We start from the raw sequence: 19,082 nt of genomic DNA, 5'->3' as shown, positions 1-19,082 counted from the left end.
AATTTCTGTGGTTGCCATAGGCCAATGGTGACGTGCCATACAAATCCTTATGGTTACCATTAGTCTATGGTATACTGCCATACAAATATTTATGGTAGCCATAGGCTTTTGGGGTTTTGCCATACAAATCTCTATGGTAACCATAGGCGTATGGTATCTTGCCATATAAATTTCTATGGTAGCCATAGGCTTATGGGGTTGTGCCATACAAATCTCTATGGTAGCCATAGGCTTATGGTGTTGTGCCATACAAATCTCTATGGTAACCATAGGCGTAGGGTATCTTGCCATACAAATTTCTATGGTAGCCATAGGTTGCCATAGATTACCATAGGCTTCTCTATGGCAAATTTTCCTAAGGGATACTTTTATATTTCATATATGTAATGGTTTTTTATATAGCAGATTTTTTATAAACTTCCTATTTGTATTTATTTTTAACGTATTTCATTACAATGTTAACCGATTGATGCACGAACGTAAACAAGTACAAACCGGTTTCAGTGGCGTAAAAACAATAAAGCTGTATAGTATCACCTGATAATTAAGATTTTACTTAGAATTTAATAGTGCGTCTAATAAATTGGCCAGAGACTGCAGACTGCCTAATTAAGAGAATCCAACAATTTGGAAACAATTAAAACAATCTTTCCACAATTAACTCTTTTTTTTCCTCTCGAAAGTGCAGATTTGTAACATACCCCCTTTTAACATTGACCGCTTCAATTCGATTTCGCAACGTTCTTATGGCAAAAAATATTATTAAAGCAAAAAAAATTTTTTTTACTCTCCATATGATTGAAAAACCAAACTATCGAACTAAAAGGTTTTGGTGAAATTTTGAGTGTTAATTTTGCTCCACTATAGTGCTTGATTATTAAACATATCTGCAAATTTATGACCTATTAGCTAGCAAACCGTTAGTAAACACTGTATTTCTAATTTGACTAAAAAGTTTACATTATCTTGATATAAACTTGATATTGGTTTCTCCACTGTTTTAGCATAAAGAAAGTTAATAGCTATGTATTTTAAATTGTGAAACAATAGTTTGTCACGTTTTGAAATTTTTAGCTCAAAATGGTACGTGAAAACGTCCTGAGCCTGTAGGTGGTACGAGCTGAAAAAAAAGTTTGGAATAACTGTTCGAAAGCACTTCTTTTAACCTATATTTCTAATACGTCTGAAAAAGCTTACATTATCCTGATGTAAACTTGAATTAGGTATCTCCATTGTTTTAGTATGAAGAAAATTAATAGCTATGTATTTTACATCGTAAAACAATAGTTTGAAATTCTTAGCTCAAAATGGTACGTGAAAACGTCCTGAGCTTGTAGGTGGTAGAAGCTGAAAAAAAAGTTTGGAATAACTGTTCGAAAGCACTTCTTTTAACCTATATTTCTAATACTTCTGAAAACGCTTACATTATCTTGATATAAACTTGATTTTGGTATCTCCATTGTTTTAGTATAAAGAAAATTAATAGCTATGTATTTTACATCGTAAAACAATAGTTTGAAATTCTTAGCTCAAAATGGTACGTGAAAACGTCCTGAACTTGTAGGTGGTACAGGCTGAAAAAAAAGTTTGGAATAACTGTTCGAAAGCACTTCTTTTAACCTATATTTCTAATGCGTCTGAGAATGCTTACATTATCCTGATATAAACTTGATTTTGGTATCTCCATTGTTTTAGTATGAAGAAAATTAATAGCTATGTATTTTACATCGTAAAACAATAGTTTGAAATTCTTAGCTCAAAATGGTACGTGAAAACGTCCTGAGCTTGTAGGTGGTACAGGCTGAAAAAAAAGTTTGGAATAACTGTTCGAAAGCACTTCTTTTAACCTATATTTCTAATGCGTCTGAGAATGCTTACATTATCCTGATATAAACTTGATTTTGGTATCTCCATTGTTTTAGTATGAAGAAAATTAATAGCTATGTATTTTACATCGTAAGACAATAGTTTGAAAATTTTTAGCTCAAAATGGTACGTGAAAACGTCCTGAGCTTGTAGATGGTACGTGGACAAATATTACAAACCTATTTTTATAGCTAAAATCGTACGTTGAAATATCTATGGAATTCAAACATGCAATATATTGGTAACCTTTGTTCTAGTGTATTTCTTCGAACATTTTTAGGTCTAAAAAACTTATGTCTTGACATAAATTTGATTTTGGTATCTGTAGAGTTTTGGTAAAAGTAAAGTCAAGAGTGGTACTTTTACCCTGTAAAAGTGGTTTGTTGAAACGTCTAGATCTTGTAGGTGGTAAGCAAAAAAAAATTAAAATTTTTTTTAACCTAAAATACCTTGGAATATTGATGCGCGGAGACAAAAAATGTCATCTCATTTTCAATGCATTTCCTTTAGCATATTTAAATCCAGTAAAATATTTTCTCAATATCTCGTTACACCATAAAAATAATGTTTATTCCAAATGTTTGTGTGTTAAAAAAAATTATAGCTAAGCACTTTACATTCTAAATAAATGGTTTTGAGTATTGAAAGTACTTTAAGGTGGCGTAAATTATAAAGCTTCTAGTTTTCTTTAACTTTACACTCTCAGCTAAAGTAACTTTTAAACTAATTCACTTTTCTACAAGGAGATAAAATTGAAGGAAAGGAACACAATCAAATACAAGAATTTTCCCTCTAGAAAGTCTTTAGGGAAAAAGTTTCATTGGATAGGGATTTCTTTTCTTTATAAGGTCGAAATTAGATTATCATTGATTTCCAAGGCTTTTCTCTGGAGTCAGCAGTATTTCTTATTTTTCTGTTTATTCGGCTATATTTTTTACAAGGTGTCAAAAAAATATTTTTTTCACAGTTGTAAAAAGCAAATGTGTTTGACTCAGATAACCTGAGCTTGCAATATTTTGAGATTTATAACTTTTATCCGCAAATTCAACAGTACTGAATCGATGATTCGAATAATTCTTCACACTAATTCACTATATTGGTTTGAAGATTCTTCGGGTCCTAATTCTAATCAGTTATTTGAGTGTTTTGATTTGAATTTAGTGAAGTGATTCTGAATTTTTATGAAATTTTTACTCTGATTTAAATAAATTCACTTAAATATATGAGAATTCTTTAAGTTGTGATACTAATCACACATATTTAAATCTTTTGATTTGAATTTAGTGAAGGGATTCCAATTTTTTATAAAATTTTTACTATGATTTAACTAAATTTACTTAAATATATTAGTCCGAAGAAATTCAAAGCAGTGATTCAAAATAATTCTTTTAATTTTTTGATTTATATGAATTGACTATTTTCTTGAAATATGATTATGAAATATATATTCATATGAATTGAATATTTTCTTGAATTGAACACTGATTTCACTAAATTTAGTTGAATAAATTGATTTGGGTTGGATGTTTTTCAAATCTGGATTCAAATCAAATGTTTTTATTTCGAATTATGTGATTTCAGTTATTTATTATCGAAATAAGTGATCGAGGAACACTTTGTGTGACAACATTTCTAAGATAGCAGGTTTTAAGTCATATCGTATAATGTTAAGCAGTTGCTTAACATTTAGTTATGAGTTAAATAGTGTTTTGTTATCATATTTAAATTCTTGTATTTATATATCTTATCAGTTTAAATTCACAATGCAAGTAAATTTGAAAAACAAAATTTTATTTCACTCTATCTCTATTTCAACACAAAGCACAAATGAATAACAGGTTTTTAAATATTTATTTATAGGAAACTACACATTTTACCATATACCAAGTTTTTTTTTACAGTTATAAATATTCGATATGTGACCTGTAATTAAGTTGCTTCCACATATTTTGTACTTGGTCTTTTTCTGCTTATACAAATTTTTTATTTCATGATCACTATTATCCTCCAACCTTACGCCATATGTTTTTTATGAGGTTTCGTTTGAGGCGCTGCTTATGCCAACAGTTCTGTAAGAATTTATCGCATTTTATGCAACATTAGAACCCATTGGCGGTGTTGATGTCTTATGCCACTTGTTAATACTGACAAGCGTATTTTTAAGGCTGGCTTCTTATTTTCCTGTGGCGCCATCTATTGCCAAACATTTTGCCACGCACATACGTCACAGCTTGCTTTGCAAGGAGCATAGACAGTGTGAAGCTACAAAATGCGTGGAAATAATTTAATCACAGATTAAACTCTTGAGAATGGAATAGGCGTCTTAAGGTTGCGCCATTTCCTCTCTCTGTTGCAATAATTTCGTTGAGAAAATCTTCAATCTATTTTTATCTATCTGCAAGTTTTTGTGGTAACCATGGTTACGGAGACGGTAAAAGTGAGGAGATAGGGGAAATATCGTTGCCCACGGACGCCTATTATATTTACAAAAAGTATAGCTGTGTTTTTAAGAAGAAAACTTAGTATATTTTTTATCAATTTTCGTTGATTACTTGTTGTAATATCTGTAGTAGTTTCGGATACATAAATATAAGAGATGCTAACTTTCTCTGGTTAGTGGATAAATATTTTCGAGTGGTGGACTTTTAATATACGATTCTTGGTTTAGTAAATTCGATTTGTAGGATTTTTGCTCACCACTGCTTCTAAATAATTCCATAGCTTTTGTGATGCGCCGCTTTGTAACAGTTTAGTCGAGCGTTTAAAAAATTGGCATAATTGACCGAAAATCTGCAAATTTCAGTTTGTAGTTCTCTACCGCTTTTTAAAATATTTTACGAATCTGGAGCAGTTAACATCTCTGAAATATCAACTTAAAAGTAAATTTGAATCTGAATATTTTTTAAGGGTAACGTTGTATTGCATCTACAGAAAAAAGTTAACTGTCTTGATTTTGTTAAAAGCTATAATTAAATAAAAGACTGCAACTTCAAAAAAATGGATCGAAGTTTAAAATATACTTTTAAAGCAAACTCTGATTTTAAATTTAATCAAGAAAGCAACTTTTACTTAAATTTTTCTGGAATTCTATTTTTAAATGTCAAAATTCATCCAATTTTTTTTTAACTTTTGACATCATGTCAGTAAATATTTTTTCAATACTTACCTTTTTTTTTACTTTTAAATTCTATACTTTAAAAAAATATGCTTCTTAAAAGAAGAAATAAAAGTTTTCCTTAAAATGTCTCGGAAAGTAACATTAATCCGTGTAGATATACGTCAATCCTTTACTGGATTTTTCTACATTTTACAGTTACGAGTTTCCAATTTTCTGATACATCATAAGTTCTTTCACGAACGGAAAATTGGAAAACTATATAAATATATACAGGAAAACTAAGAAAACTGAATTGAAAAAGAATTTATACTTTAACGGTTTTTTAAAAAAAATTTTAAACTTTAAACTTTCGTATAAAGTTTTTAGCATACTTTAGCTTGGTATTTTGCTATACTTGTATATTTTAACATAATACACATGTGCTTATGTTTAAAATATACGTATTGTATTAAGTTTAAACAATTGTATTTAATAAGTTGTACTTAATAGAGTATGTACAAAAAATTAAAATGCACCTTTTGTATTTTTTTAATTTAAATTATAAAACATTTTGGATCAATAATGTTGTGTCTAGAAGAAAATAATGCCGAGTCCTAATTTAAAATTAATGATTTCAATTGGCTATTCTAAACTATTACTTTATGTCAATTAATGTAAATCATTTATTATAGTCTGTAATTAAAAATTGTTTGAAAAAGTGATTTGAATTTATGGCTGTTTTGAATCCGTTTTTAATTTGAAACATTTGTAAATCAATGGTACAAATAATTCAAATGAATAAACGCTTCTATTCTATTTTTTTATTTTGGATCACTTTATTTGTACTAATGGTTCAAATCAATGAGTCTAATGTTGTTTTGCTAAAGAGTTCGAATGTTTTTATTCATTTCATTGGAATTGAAATAATAGTTTCTTTGAATCACCAAGCAAATCATTGAAAATTATCTTTTGAAATAATTTGTTTCAAATCCGCAGAAAATCTAATTCTTTTTTATTTAAACAACTGTTTATGTCTAATTAAACAACAGAGGATTGCTAGATTATTTGCAGGTTTAATTCTGTCCAAGTAAGAATGTACTCTAAAAAAAGTTACTTGCCTTGCTTTTAAGTAACATAAATTCAAGCAAACAAGTTTTTTTTTGGATTTTTCAATAACTGTAAATAGATAAACTAACCTTTTTGAAACTATATTTGAGCTAAACCAGCTATGTCTATTGCTCTTTGAAAAATTAATTTGATTGCAGTGGCGTTATTGTTCTTCTTTCTATGATAAACTTCTTTAAACCTGTTCTTCAGAAAACAATTTTTCCCTGCCATCTGTGGATTTTGTGCATGAAAGACCAAAATTAAAACGAGGTACTAAAACCAAGACGTAACTTTATTTTTTCACATAATTACGAAGTACGTTGAGGCAATTAACATGCCTCTTTATCGGCTTTCAGGAGGAAAAAAAATCAGCTCTCTGCAATAAGGTCGAACGGCTTGTTTGACTTCATTGCTTCCAAAGTATTTGCATCAGAGATTTTTCGTCTAAGCCGCAAAACAGATACAAGTCGCTAGGTGCGAGATTCTTCTTCTAAGCCGCAAAATCGATACAAGTCACTAGGTGCGAAATTCTTCTTTTAAGCCGCAAAACCGATACAAGTCACAAGGTACGAGATCAGAACTGGATGATCAAGGCGCTCCCAACTAAGAATTGCATTATGGTTTTGCTTTACCATGTCCGAGCTTTGCATAGTCATCCAACAAAAGAAAGATTACGAGAAGGCCAGGTATACCCTTTTTTTGAATACCATCCTTCAATTTTGGCAGGACGTAGCAATGATGGTTCCAACATCCAAAAGGTCAAGCGGAAAAAATCGGGGACCAGACAGGGCTTGCCAATTAGTCTCGTTCAACTGCTGTTCTGTGTTGTTATAGAGGTCCATCACTGATCAGTTACAAATAGCAACCAATAGGAAAACGTTTCTTTTCGGGTGTGAATATGAATTGTCCAATAGAAATGGGGCTGATAATCGTAAACTCAGAATTGGGTCGATTGTTGAACGCCGGTAATAAAATATAATCAAAATAGAAATGATAGGGAAGGGAACACATTTCGGACTCGAACTCTTAGTACACACATACCATTATTTGACCTTTAATAGTCTTCTTACGGTGTGCATTGTTCAGAATTACTTATCACAATACAGAATAACGTTGGCAATTTTCGCACTCATCAGTATAGGGAATTTTGTTTTCAAAAATTGTAATCCATAACTAAATATTCTCAATTTATTTTTTATTTTTTTTGCAGTGCTACAAGAAGAGCCATTGCGACAACCAACACCTTCTCCAGAAGACCAGTATGAGCCTCCAGTACCCCAATGGGCAATTGCTGTCATCGTCATTTGCGCAGCTTCCCTCATCTTTATCGTTCTATTCGCAGCGGTCACGGTTAGTTCTTTAGACATAATAATAATTTTTAAAATTTCAGAAATTGAAAAGGCTCTGTTACAGTTATTTTTGCTAACTGCAGTTTGTCTGGGAGATTTTTATTCTGGAGAACAGCTGAAAATGTGCGTTTAATAAAATGGGTGCAGCTCAAAATGCGCGCTTGATAAAATAGATGCAGCTATAAAAGCGTGTTTAATAAAATGGATACAGCTATAAAAGCGTGTTTAACAAAATGGGTGCAACTGAAAATGCGCGTTTAATAAAATGGGTGCAGCTCAAAATGCGCGCTTAATAAAATAGATGCAGCTATAAAAGCGTGTTTAATAAAATGGTACAGCTGTAAAAGCGTGTTTAACAAAATGGATGCAGCTCAAAATGCGTGTTTAATAAAATTAACACAGCCTTTTCAATGCGCAAGCCAAATTAAAAAAAAACCTAAACAAGGAAATTCGTATTTACTTTTATTTACTTTTTTATCAGGAAGCATACTCATTATGGGTCTAAATCCTTGTCTTCAGGATCGGGATGACTGGTTATATTACAGATTCTATATAAAACTATTCAGGCGATCTCTTCGTAGTAACTCTAGATGATAAAACAGTTTTTAAAATCCAAATTCGTACAATCTTAATTTAATGTCACTATTATAAATTGATAGGATCCATGACAAGCTAATAAAAAAACTGCTTGCATATCAAGTCTTTAAAAATAAAACTTATTCTAGAAAATATACTAAGGGTAAGGGATGTAGGAAAATACACGACATTGCATTACGAATTTATTTGGATTCATTAGTAAAATGTTCAGAAAAAGAAGAATTTTCATAAAGTTAGTTTACAAACGAAATAAATTTTTTATGCCCTTTTTCTTTAACGCGCACTTTGAGCTGTGATCATTTTCTTTCAGAAGCATTTAGAGCAGCGTCTAGTTTCTATAACACGCAATTTGAGCTGTGTCTTAATTAAAAAGCTCATCGCCGATGTGTTTTATAAAACTAACGAGTTGTTCCATACAATTTATTTTGGCGAAATGTGCCGTAGTATGCTGCATACTAAACATTTATCTAAACGCTGCTCGAGTAAATTTGAAAAAAAAAAAAAACCTAAAGAAAAATATGTTTAAAAAGAGAATAATTATTTAATATGCTTAGTAAGAATAAATAATATTGAACAAAACTTACATTTTTAAATGTTAATTTTTCTCCCCCAGTAACAGAAACCTTCCAGAGCAGCTGTGGGCTCTGCATTATTATCATAACGTCTGCAAATTGTTTTTCATCTAAGTTTTTTTTATTTTTAAAAAGCAAACAAACAAATAGGAGAAAATGAGTTTTTCTATCTCTAAACTTGTTTCGAATGAATATTAAAAAGCTGAACTGAGAGAACATCGCTAAGAACGAAAAGTACAAATTTTTTTTTAGTTGATTATTCAGATTTAACAATAAATATTTATTTGTTCCATTTCTTAGGATGATTGTATAAAATTCAAATTAAATTTCAAAATCATAACGTTTTTGTGTATAAATTTTACAAAAATTGTCTAACTGACTGTGTTGAGTGCACAGGCAAATTTAGATTTATGAAAATAGTACTGACGATTCATTCCGTAATAATAATCTCTAGCATTTAGCTTCGATTTCAAAAGTCAAATTTTAAATGGATGGGCGTTTTCTAAACTAGGGGGCGCTGCTGGCTTTTTTACCGTCCATATTTTTTGTATCAGGTGTATTTTGAGATTATATCTGAAAAATGGTTGTGATTTCTATGCTCATATGCTTGCTTAATAATTTTTTTTCTCTATATTTAGATGTATGGTCGTCACCATATGCGTCGAAGGTATGGCAACAAATTGAATGAGGAAGATCTGGACAGATCTTCGGGAGAGTGGGAAAGTAAAATGACAGCAGCCTACGAAAATATGGCGGCTGACACTATATATGAGGCAGAAGACCTCAGAGGCGACACCTACAAAAAAGTATGTGAACTTTCATTTATTATTTCAGTTTGTTGTTAGTGCTCTTTTTCAGGAACTTTTCGAGGATACTAATCCGTTTTTCTAAAGATAAAGAGACCCGTCTCTAGTAAAAGACAAAATTTTTTGCCCTTTACGAGTAGCTGAGCACAAATCCCGCCAAATATATTTTTCCGTCTTTTTTGGTAACGTTTTAGAACAACTTCCACTAGTAAATAAAAAATAAGTAACCGTTATCAAAATTAAACCCACGGTTTATGTGGTTTTCCTATCCATGTAACGTAAATGCGGGTTAGTTCTATCAGTAACACCTCCATGAAGGTAAATTTGTCCAAATTCTTGATCCAGGAGTTTCCTTGTCTGGTTTGTGTTCATAGTTACATGGTAACAGAGTTATCAAACCTCTATAACTAATATTAAAACATTGAGAGAATAAATTAAAAAACTGTTTAAAACATAATTCGATCAAAAGTTATAAACAGGAAATACTAGTTGAAATGTTTCAAGCCCTTCAAAAACAGGCACCCATTTTCAAGACTTTCCAAACGTGAATGTAAGGAAACAGAAGTGATTTGAAATAAAAAAAAAACATAAAGTTACATACAAAAAATGAAGGCGAGAAACAAAACAAGAAAACCACAGTGTCCGAGAGAGAAAAAAGATGAAAAGCAAAACAAGAAAAACCACAGTGGTCGAAGGAAGCAAATCAGAGTAAAATGCATTTCCACGTGCTATGGAGAAGTGGTAAGGAACTAATGTCGTTGACAAAGAAATCAGTAGTCATATGAATAAAACAAGATTCCAGGGCATCAAGACGAGCTGATGTGACTGCGATTAAAATTGAATTTATGTACAAGATTCCAACAAAGTGCAGCAACTGATGATTTTACGTATTCCTTAAGTCTAAATTTTAAAGCACGTCTGATGTAGCCAAGGTCGCACTGTCAAAGAATGTGGTAAATGCCCCAGTTGTTATCTAATCTGATAGGATCTTTATGAGACTTAAATTTGATTTTGTTAACAGAAGCATTTGCTGTATCAATTGTAGAGGGTTTCATACCACCATTAGAAGCAAGCGGGCTGTGGAAGTTAAGTTAGGAGTTTGAAGAAGATTCAGAGCGAAGTTCAAGTGTGTGGAAATCGAACGTATGAAATGCAGAAACTTCCTGACAATTGGAGTTGGAGTTATTAGAATAAACATGAGGGGGCAAAGAGATGGTAAACTTTTTACGATAAATGCAAGAAAGATGGAAAAATGATCAGGATGATAAAGATGGAAAAATGATCAGGGTATTTCGTCGCAAGAACATCTAGTAAAGTAAAACTAATTTCCGTGTCTAAAGTAAATTGAATGTCGGGGTCAACTGAAAGTAACTCATTAAAATCAGTATCACTGTCTACAAGGACAAATCTGTATCGCCATCATATATTTTTCTACCACGAGAATCCGAACAGTTTAAAAACTTTTTCTTCCAAATAATGCATAAATATGTTACGAAGACTGGGAGAGAGGGAGTTGTCCATGGGTAAACCCTTAATTTGTTTAACGAAATTACCATTGAATTGTAAAGTAATTCGCTAAATACAGGAATTGACAAGGGAGATCTTCCGTTTCAATAAAAGTGTAGGGAAATTATTGCAGCTGTGGTTTAAAACAATAGCACTATAAATGAGGAGCAACATCAGGAGAGTGCATAGTTTTGTTGGATGATGAAAGATGTGCTTGTTGGGTAACAAAATCATGGAATTTTTTAACAGCATAGATATTGTTGGAAGTTAGAGGTGAGATGATACGCACTAAATATCGAGAAAGTTTATAGCAGGGGTTATCAGTATAAACTTAAAAAATTTGATTACTATAACCATATCAAGAATATGTTAGTCTCTTACCCTTACAGAATTTTAAATCTGCCCTACTTTTTCTCATGCTACGGCTATTAAGAATGAAATTAAAAGTTCTTCTACTCTTTCAAACTATACTGAACATAATTTCATTCATTCTATTTCAAATTTTATTCGTTTCTATGCCCTTCCTAAAGTTCTTCAGCGCCAAATTGCTTTCAGACATATTGTATCAAAATTTGATGTCCTGTGTTATAAGTCTGCTCAAAATTTATCTCGTATTACCGCTCATTTCCAACAATATGCATGCTGTTAAAATTCCCCTTCCAACTAAAGCTCTTTCTCTCATATTACAAGTTAATAAATTGTACGAAATTATCATGGTAATGAAGAAATGTTGACGTTACGTTTTTCATAGTAGACAGTGATACTTATTTGAAAGAATTAATTTCTATCGACAACAGCAAGTAATCCGATTCAATATACTTTAGAGGCGAAAATTAATTTTACTTTTTTTTAGATGTTCTTGTAAATAAATACCTTAATTATTTTCCTTCTCAATTTATCGTAAACATATTACCATCTCTTTTCTCTCTCATGTTAATTATAATCACCCCAATTGTCAGAAAATTTCTGCATTTTATGCTTTCCTCTCTTAACCTTTGCTCTGATTCTTCTTCTCCAAACTTAACTTCCTCCGTTCGCTTGCTGCTAAGAGTGGATTTAACCCTCCTACAGTTGATTCAGCTTTTGGTAAACTAATTAGATTCGAACCTTTATTTTTCATGTTTCGTTCGCAACTTCTGTTTCTTCTCATTAACGTCTGGCAAGTCTTGAAATTGGGCGCCTGTTTTTGAGCGCTTGAAGCATGTCAACTGTTATTTCCTATTTATATCATTTTGAAGTGAATGATGAATGATGTTTTTAATCAGGTGAAAAGTCTATTGTTAATCTAAGTTAAAGTCATTAAAAATAATTAAGCAATAGTTTTTTATATTCTAGTGTACTTTCTCTGCAGTCAAAAATGTTATTACTGTATATGCCTTGGTACTTACTAAATACATAAGAAATATATCTACAGTCTTTAAAAAAGCTTAGAAAAAAACTTCCTGCCTAAATTTTCCCTCATATTTCCTAAGTGCTTCATTCCACGTTTTATTTTATCGCAAAAAAAAAAATCGTTTTTTCTCCCTTTCTAACGGCGACCGTATCTAAATTAGGAAAGTTTTTCTTTTACATTTAAAACAGCTATCAAATCCCTTTAAAATATACGAACAAGAGAATCACTAAAAGAAAATGTTTAAATTTTTTCCTCCCTACAATGTGCCCCTATCTGATTTTCTAAGTTAATTGAGTTGTGTTAAATCCAACATAAGGTAAATGGATAAAAAGAAAAATCCCTATAGTAAGGGAAAAAGTATTTTGCAATGGTATCTTTTAGTTTTAAATTGCAATTTATTTAATGTTCTATGTATTTCGTTTAAATACAATAATATTTGTTCTTTTACTTGCAGTCTTCGTACATAATGGATTAAGGTTTGTATATTACATAAATTTGCTTTTAAAATTCTTTAAAATAGAAGTTTAAAGCAATTTCACAATTGTATTTAAATAAGTCTAAAGAACAAACTTTATATGTTATCAAAAGTCATTATTCTGAGCCCCGTGCTTTAAAATAATAGAAAAACATTACACTTTAACTCATTTTATCCAGATTTTTTTTATATTGATGTGATACAGAAAATGCCATTAATGAAAAAGTGGTAATGATATTAAATTTAAAGGTCTTTGTCTATTGTTCACCACCATTATATTTCAATAAGTCTCCGTTCCTTATAATTCTAGATCTATTGATAGATAATATCTATATCATTCATAAATTATAGCGGAATGTCAATCTTTTGATTTTCCTAGACAAATGAGATATTGAAATAATTGTTCTACAAAAAATGCCATTAATCTTTTGATTTTCCTAGACAAATGAGATATTGAAATAATTGTTCTACAAAAAATGCCATTAATGAAAAAGTGGTAATGATATTAAATCTAAAGGCTATTGTCTGTTGTTAGCCACCATTATATTTCAATAAGTCCCCGTTCCTTATAATTCTAGATCTATTGATAGATAACATCTATATCATGCATAAATTATGGCGGATGTGAATCTTTTGATTTTCCTAGACAAATAAGGTGTTGAAATAATTGTTCTACAAAAATAGAAATTTTTGTGAGCGATGTTTTATTTTTTATCTTACCAAAATATGTGTTCTGCCCTATAAATAATACCCTGGGTGCAAACTGGATAAATAACTTCTGATCTAATGCTTGGAATTTTATGCGGGTTTTCTTAAACTTTAAGGAACCTATCTGATATCTGCAGTTTAAAATAAATTTGGGTTTGGAATTATTATGAATATTTATGAATATTATAAGACGCATAAAAATGATTAAAAATTCATATTTTATATAGAGACCCATATTTGAAGCCGATAGGATACCGGTGTCCATTTTATGTACTGTTTTCCAACGCTCTAATTACACGTAAAAATATTTTTTGGTATTTTTAATTTAAAAAAAGTCCTAACCGCTATTTAAAAAATCTGTTAGATTATATTTGTACTAAAATATAAAATCCAAAAAAAGTTATATTTTTCCATTTATATTCAAAAAATCACCAATAATTGATTTTGTTAATTAAAGAAATTTCAATGATAAAAAACTGTTCCGCTTAGATCTAACTCACTGCAAATAAGTGCAAGTTTGAAAAATTATCGTTTGGAAGTAAGCCGAGTTTGGAAGATTTTACTTTTAACGCAGAATAAGACACTGGTGCTGTATTACATATCCATTAATTATTAAAATGCTAAGTATTATATTTTTCATTTACTCTGACCTAATTTAATACAAAATAATGAAAAATATGTTTTAATAAAAATTCTGCGTCTAAGGTTTAAAGGGAACCCAAAATTATGAAGGTCTGCAGTTTTCAAAGTCTTGTGGAATCATTGCTCCGTCATTTCGTTTTAAAAAAATTTCAAATTGAAAAAAACCGTTTAGAACCTTATTTAGTTTTCGAAGTCTAGTAGAATCATTGCTCCAACTATTCGTTTTAAAATTTTTCCAAATTGAAAAAAACCATTTCGAACCTTATTTAGTTTTCAAAGTCTAGTGGAATCATTGCTCCGAGATTTCGTTTTAAAATTTTTCCGAATTGAAAAAAACCATTTCGAACCTTATTTAGTTTTCAAAGTCTAGTGGAATCATTGCTCCGAGATTTCGTTTTAAAATTTTTCCGAATTGAAAAAAACCATTTCGAACCGCAGATGGCGTGAACAGGTACAGATACGGAAAAATATTTTTTTCTACCATATAGAATTGTAAATACAAATAAATATATAAATTATTCTTTAAAGACTTATTGAAATGTGCTATTTTTACAGCAAAACCGTATCGCAACATTTCATGGAATACCTTCAACACTGAAGCGTTGCGACAGTTGGTCAAGCGGCGGCTGGTCCACCCCACCGAGGCGAAAAAAGCCTCCCCACGTCCACTGAATATAGTTATTTTTCACCTGCATTCTCAAACATTCCAACAATAACAAAAAAGAAACTGTTTTAAAACTTCAGTGATTGTACTGCAGCACGGGTTATTTAAGTAGGCTGTATTATAATGCTTTATTCAGAGGGCAGTTCAGCAATATTACTTTTCCAACGTATTTTGTGATTAATTATAAATTGCAATCTATTGCAAGTAAATAACTTTAGAGTGTATCATGTTTAAAAAAAATAAGCAAAAATAACTTTTTGAAAAGTTTCTGCTCTTCATATTGTTTAAAAAAAGTTTTTTTTTTTTTTGAAGAGAAAACTAATACGTAAGATGTATAAAAATGTATTTAACCATTTTTAAAATTATTTTTTTTATTTTATAACTATTTCTGGAAATAACAGTTTATTAGGTTATTCGTTATTTTTGATAAATTTTTGAAAACAGCTACATAAAATGCTGCTAATTCTTTCATGCGAAATTTTGCGTTTTAAAAATTAAAGCACTTTATATTAATAATTTATTTGCCTAAATCATTTATATTCTGGAAATAAGTTGTTTATTATTTTTTTTTAAAAAATTTAATACCTTTTTTCTAAACTGCTACACAAAATGCTGTTATTTAATTTATGTGAATTTTGTGTATTTAAAAATTAAAGCACTTAATTTTAATCAACTTATTTTTATTTGCTTTATCTTATACAATATAACTGTTTGTAATTTAAAGATTTTATTTTTCATTATAACTAATTTTAATACAGAATATAGTTGCACGAATTTAATAGTATAAGTATTAAATTGCTTTCCGCTTATTTTATTTATTACAATTAATTTTTATATTTTTTAATCAGATGAAATGTTTTTCACAAAAAATGTTCTTATATGTATGTATTTTTTTAATAATATCGATTATATTTTATGTGATTTCATGCTTATGTTATATAAATATATATAATACTGCATTGATACTTTTCAAAAACATTTAATTTTAAAATATACTTAGATTAATGCGTTATGTAATTTTTGCTGAAAGTTCTCTGAAATGCAGTTTTGATTACTTGTAAATATTGTAGATTATTATAGATCTTTCACCTGCTTATGTAATTTGTTTGACCAGTAACGCCATCTGTTAACAGACAGCACTGTATATTTAAAAAAAATAACTTATATATGTTCTCTCTCTGTTTTGCAATATTAGGTGAAAAAGCTATTCAGAAATTATGTTTTTTTTTCTGATACATTTCAATGCTACTTCGTCGCTTTTTGCATGTTGAGCAGCATGTGCATGTGTTTAAAATGTTTTGATTCAACATATTTAAGGTTAAGAAATCAAACATTTATTTTATGTTTTTCACAACGATACTATGTATGTTAAATCTCACTTGCAAAAGCTACATAACTTAAGATGTAGCACAGTTTTTGAACTGTTTTTTTTTCTAGTCATGAAAAATATGTTGAACATATTTTTTGGATTTAAAGTGTGAATCTAATCATTTAACTTTCCTGGTGTAACGATTTTTAATAGTTTACTATTTCATGTGTAAGAAGTAAAGACTGTTGCAAAAACAATATTATGTTTTAATGAATTTTGAAGAAGACAATATGCTTCTGTGAATTTTGAACAAAATTCAATATGTTTCTGTGAATTTTAAAAAAAATCAATATGTTTCTGTAAATTTTAATAAAATTATTATGTTTGTGTAAATTTTGACTGAATCATCAAATTACTATGTTTTGAAATAATCACTGTTACAAAGAATTCTTGAAATCATATTTCCATGAATTCAAATAAAATTTGTTTCTATAAATTCAAATAAAATTTTATGTTTCATTGAATTCTGACAAAACTATTGTTTCAATAAGTTATGAAAAATTATTTTGTTTCCATGAATTCTGACAAACTAAGCTGGAATTTAACTCTCACAGTTTTTAATTGTTTACTATTTCACGCATAAGAAGTAAAGACTTATGTTGCAAAAAACAAAATATGTTTATGTGAATTTCGAAAAAGACAGTATGTTTCTGTGAATTTTAATAAAACTTATATTTCGACTATGAATTTTAACTGAATCATGCTAAGTGTTTTGAACTAATCATTGTTTCGACGAATTCTTGAATTCATGTTTTAAAAAAATTTCTATAGATTCAGATAAAATTTCGTGTTTTTGACAAAACTATGATGTTTCCATGAATCCTGAAAAATTAATTTTGTTTCTGTGAATTCTGAAAATTGAGATGTACTTAATTTCGTAAATAGAAAAATGAATTTCATTAGTTCTGCTTAATCATAGCAATTATTTATATTAGTCTGAAACTATCACAAATGTAATTACTGATTAATTTCTAGCTAGGTTTTAAAAAAGTGCAATTTAAGGTTTTAATAAAAGAATAATTCTATAGAGCTATTCAAAGTGTGCTACTTTTCGCGCAAAAGGTGCTAGGAAATGTACAAAGTTTTGATTTTTGGAGCTTTAAAAATAAAACGGCTTAGAGAATCGTTATTTTATTTCCATTGAATTTATACTTATTGGAATAGGAGTTTTCACATTTTATTAAAAGCAATTTTATAACTAAATTTCTGGTTGAATATTTACTGATTTTCAGAGATTAATATCAGGAATTGAATTTTCTCTTATAACTTAAATCAATGCTTTGAGTATACTTAATTATGCATTATTGCATGCACTAATAAGTTATTGTAAACTAGCATTGTTTTGATGCCTAACTATTTGTGTATTAAATAGCATGATTTAGTTTGTATTGATGGTAAAGTATTAGTGTTGCGTTTCATTTTATATGCAGAAATTTTTATTTTACTTCATTCTATCAACTTTTAATATAGTAAATACAAATCGAAAATTAATATGTTTGCTTACTCTTATAGCTGACTAGAAATTGGATTTACTTAATAATATAGAAAGTCGAAATTTTTTTAGAATTGTAACTTAATTCCTAGTTTACAGAAATATAAAATTTTATGAATTTACTATAGTCTATTTTTACATTTAAAACATTAGAAGTTTAGAAGAAGAATCATTATCAATTAGAAATATTTTCCACTTTAAGTCAAATTGGATACAATTATTTTAATCTAATATAAACCTTGTAAATATTGAATAATGCTGGATTGTAAAAAAAAAGTATGTGCATAGGATAATTTAGAGATGATAACGTTTTTTTAAGCTTGCTTCAGATGTTTACAACCAATCAATTTTAATATTAAATTATTTTCGGATTCATCATTCGTAAATAGTTTTCATTTCCGAAAATTTGGCGGACGCACCAAAATTTCTCAAAAATTCTAACCCTTAAATGAATAAATTTTTAATAAATAAAATTTGGAATTAACTGGAAAATGGGTGTAGTTAACGGGAAAAAAAGCATAAGAATTTTTTCTTAATTTAAAAAAAAGCAGTTTTATAATTGATGATCTATTATCATTAAGTATCTTGGTATTTTCCGGGGGCAAGCGAAAAGTCGCCAATGTCTGCCAACTTTTATTTCTATATTTCAAACAAATAATTATTAAATGAAATAAAAATATTAAGAAAAAAAAATATTTTTAAAAAATTGTCGAATTTCTTAGCTCCTGGCTAAAAGAGGCGTATCACAGTCACTGCTTGAATTATATATATTGACTGTGTACTATATATTACATATTTAAAACCTTTTTTTTTATAAATTATAGTTTTTAAACATAATTACTTTTTATATTTATAATCATAATTCGTATCCCTGCCGAAATGAAATCGTACCTCAGATTGCAGCCCAGCAATGAAAATTGCCATAGATAAAGAAATAAACTGTCAAATGACTCAAGTTGCAATCGTAAACAATAAAATAGCTTTGGTAAAATTGAAATGAAAAAATAAACACCATGCAGAAGTTTCTACGTAAAGAAATATGAGTTTTTAACTCTATCAAGACCATTTATTTGTTTTCCAATTGATCAAATAAGTTAAAAATAACAATCTGACAAAATAAAATAAAAAATTAACTATTTGGAGGGGAAAGTCTGGAACATGTGTCCCACTAAGTTTTTTAGACTGGACACATATGTCCCAAAGGGGTTTTCGTCTACAAGACATATATGTCCCTATGGGGCTGAAAGGGTTAAACATACAATGCACATCTATATCGCTATGCATTTAAGGGTAAAAAAATTTCCTCGGGTTTACTCAGTTTTAATCGTTTTTAAAATGCCGAATGTAAATGCGTGAGACGAAATAAAGTAATATTTAGTAAAATACTTCTTTTTTTTTCTACTGTTAAAAATCGTTTTTTAAAGAGGAAATATATTTTT

The 19,082-nt window shown here is 29.3% G+C and overlaps 1 protein-coding gene across 2 annotated transcripts in view; it reads left to right on the top strand.

Moving 5' to 3' along the window:
* LOC107456559 (serine-rich adhesin for platelets) overlaps positions 1-16,484 on the top strand; it is a 199,613-nt gene extending 183,129 nt beyond the window's left edge. The window contains exons 7-10 of one of the 2 annotated variants that reach the window (XM_043044187.2): positions 7,281-7,420; positions 9,227-9,394; positions 12,748-12,769; positions 14,674-16,484. In XM_043044187.2, coding sequence (XP_042900121.1) covers positions 7,281-7,420; positions 9,227-9,394; positions 12,748-12,768 — 329 coding nt within the window. In that variant the 3' untranslated portion in view covers position 12,769; positions 14,674-16,484. The remainder of the gene's footprint in view (positions 1-7,280; positions 7,421-9,226; positions 9,395-12,747; positions 12,770-14,673) is intronic. The other variant, XM_043044186.2, reaches the window with a different exon arrangement.
* The last annotated feature ends 2,598 nt before the right edge of the window (positions 16,485-19,082 follow it).

Source organism: Parasteatoda tepidariorum, chromosome 9 (assembly GCF_043381705.1).
Source record: "Parasteatoda tepidariorum isolate YZ-2023 chromosome 9, CAS_Ptep_4.0, whole genome shotgun sequence".
In the NCBI taxonomy this organism is placed as follows: domain Eukaryota; kingdom Metazoa; phylum Arthropoda; class Arachnida; order Araneae; family Theridiidae; genus Parasteatoda; species Parasteatoda tepidariorum.
This window is presented reverse-complemented; position numbering and strand designations above follow the sequence as displayed.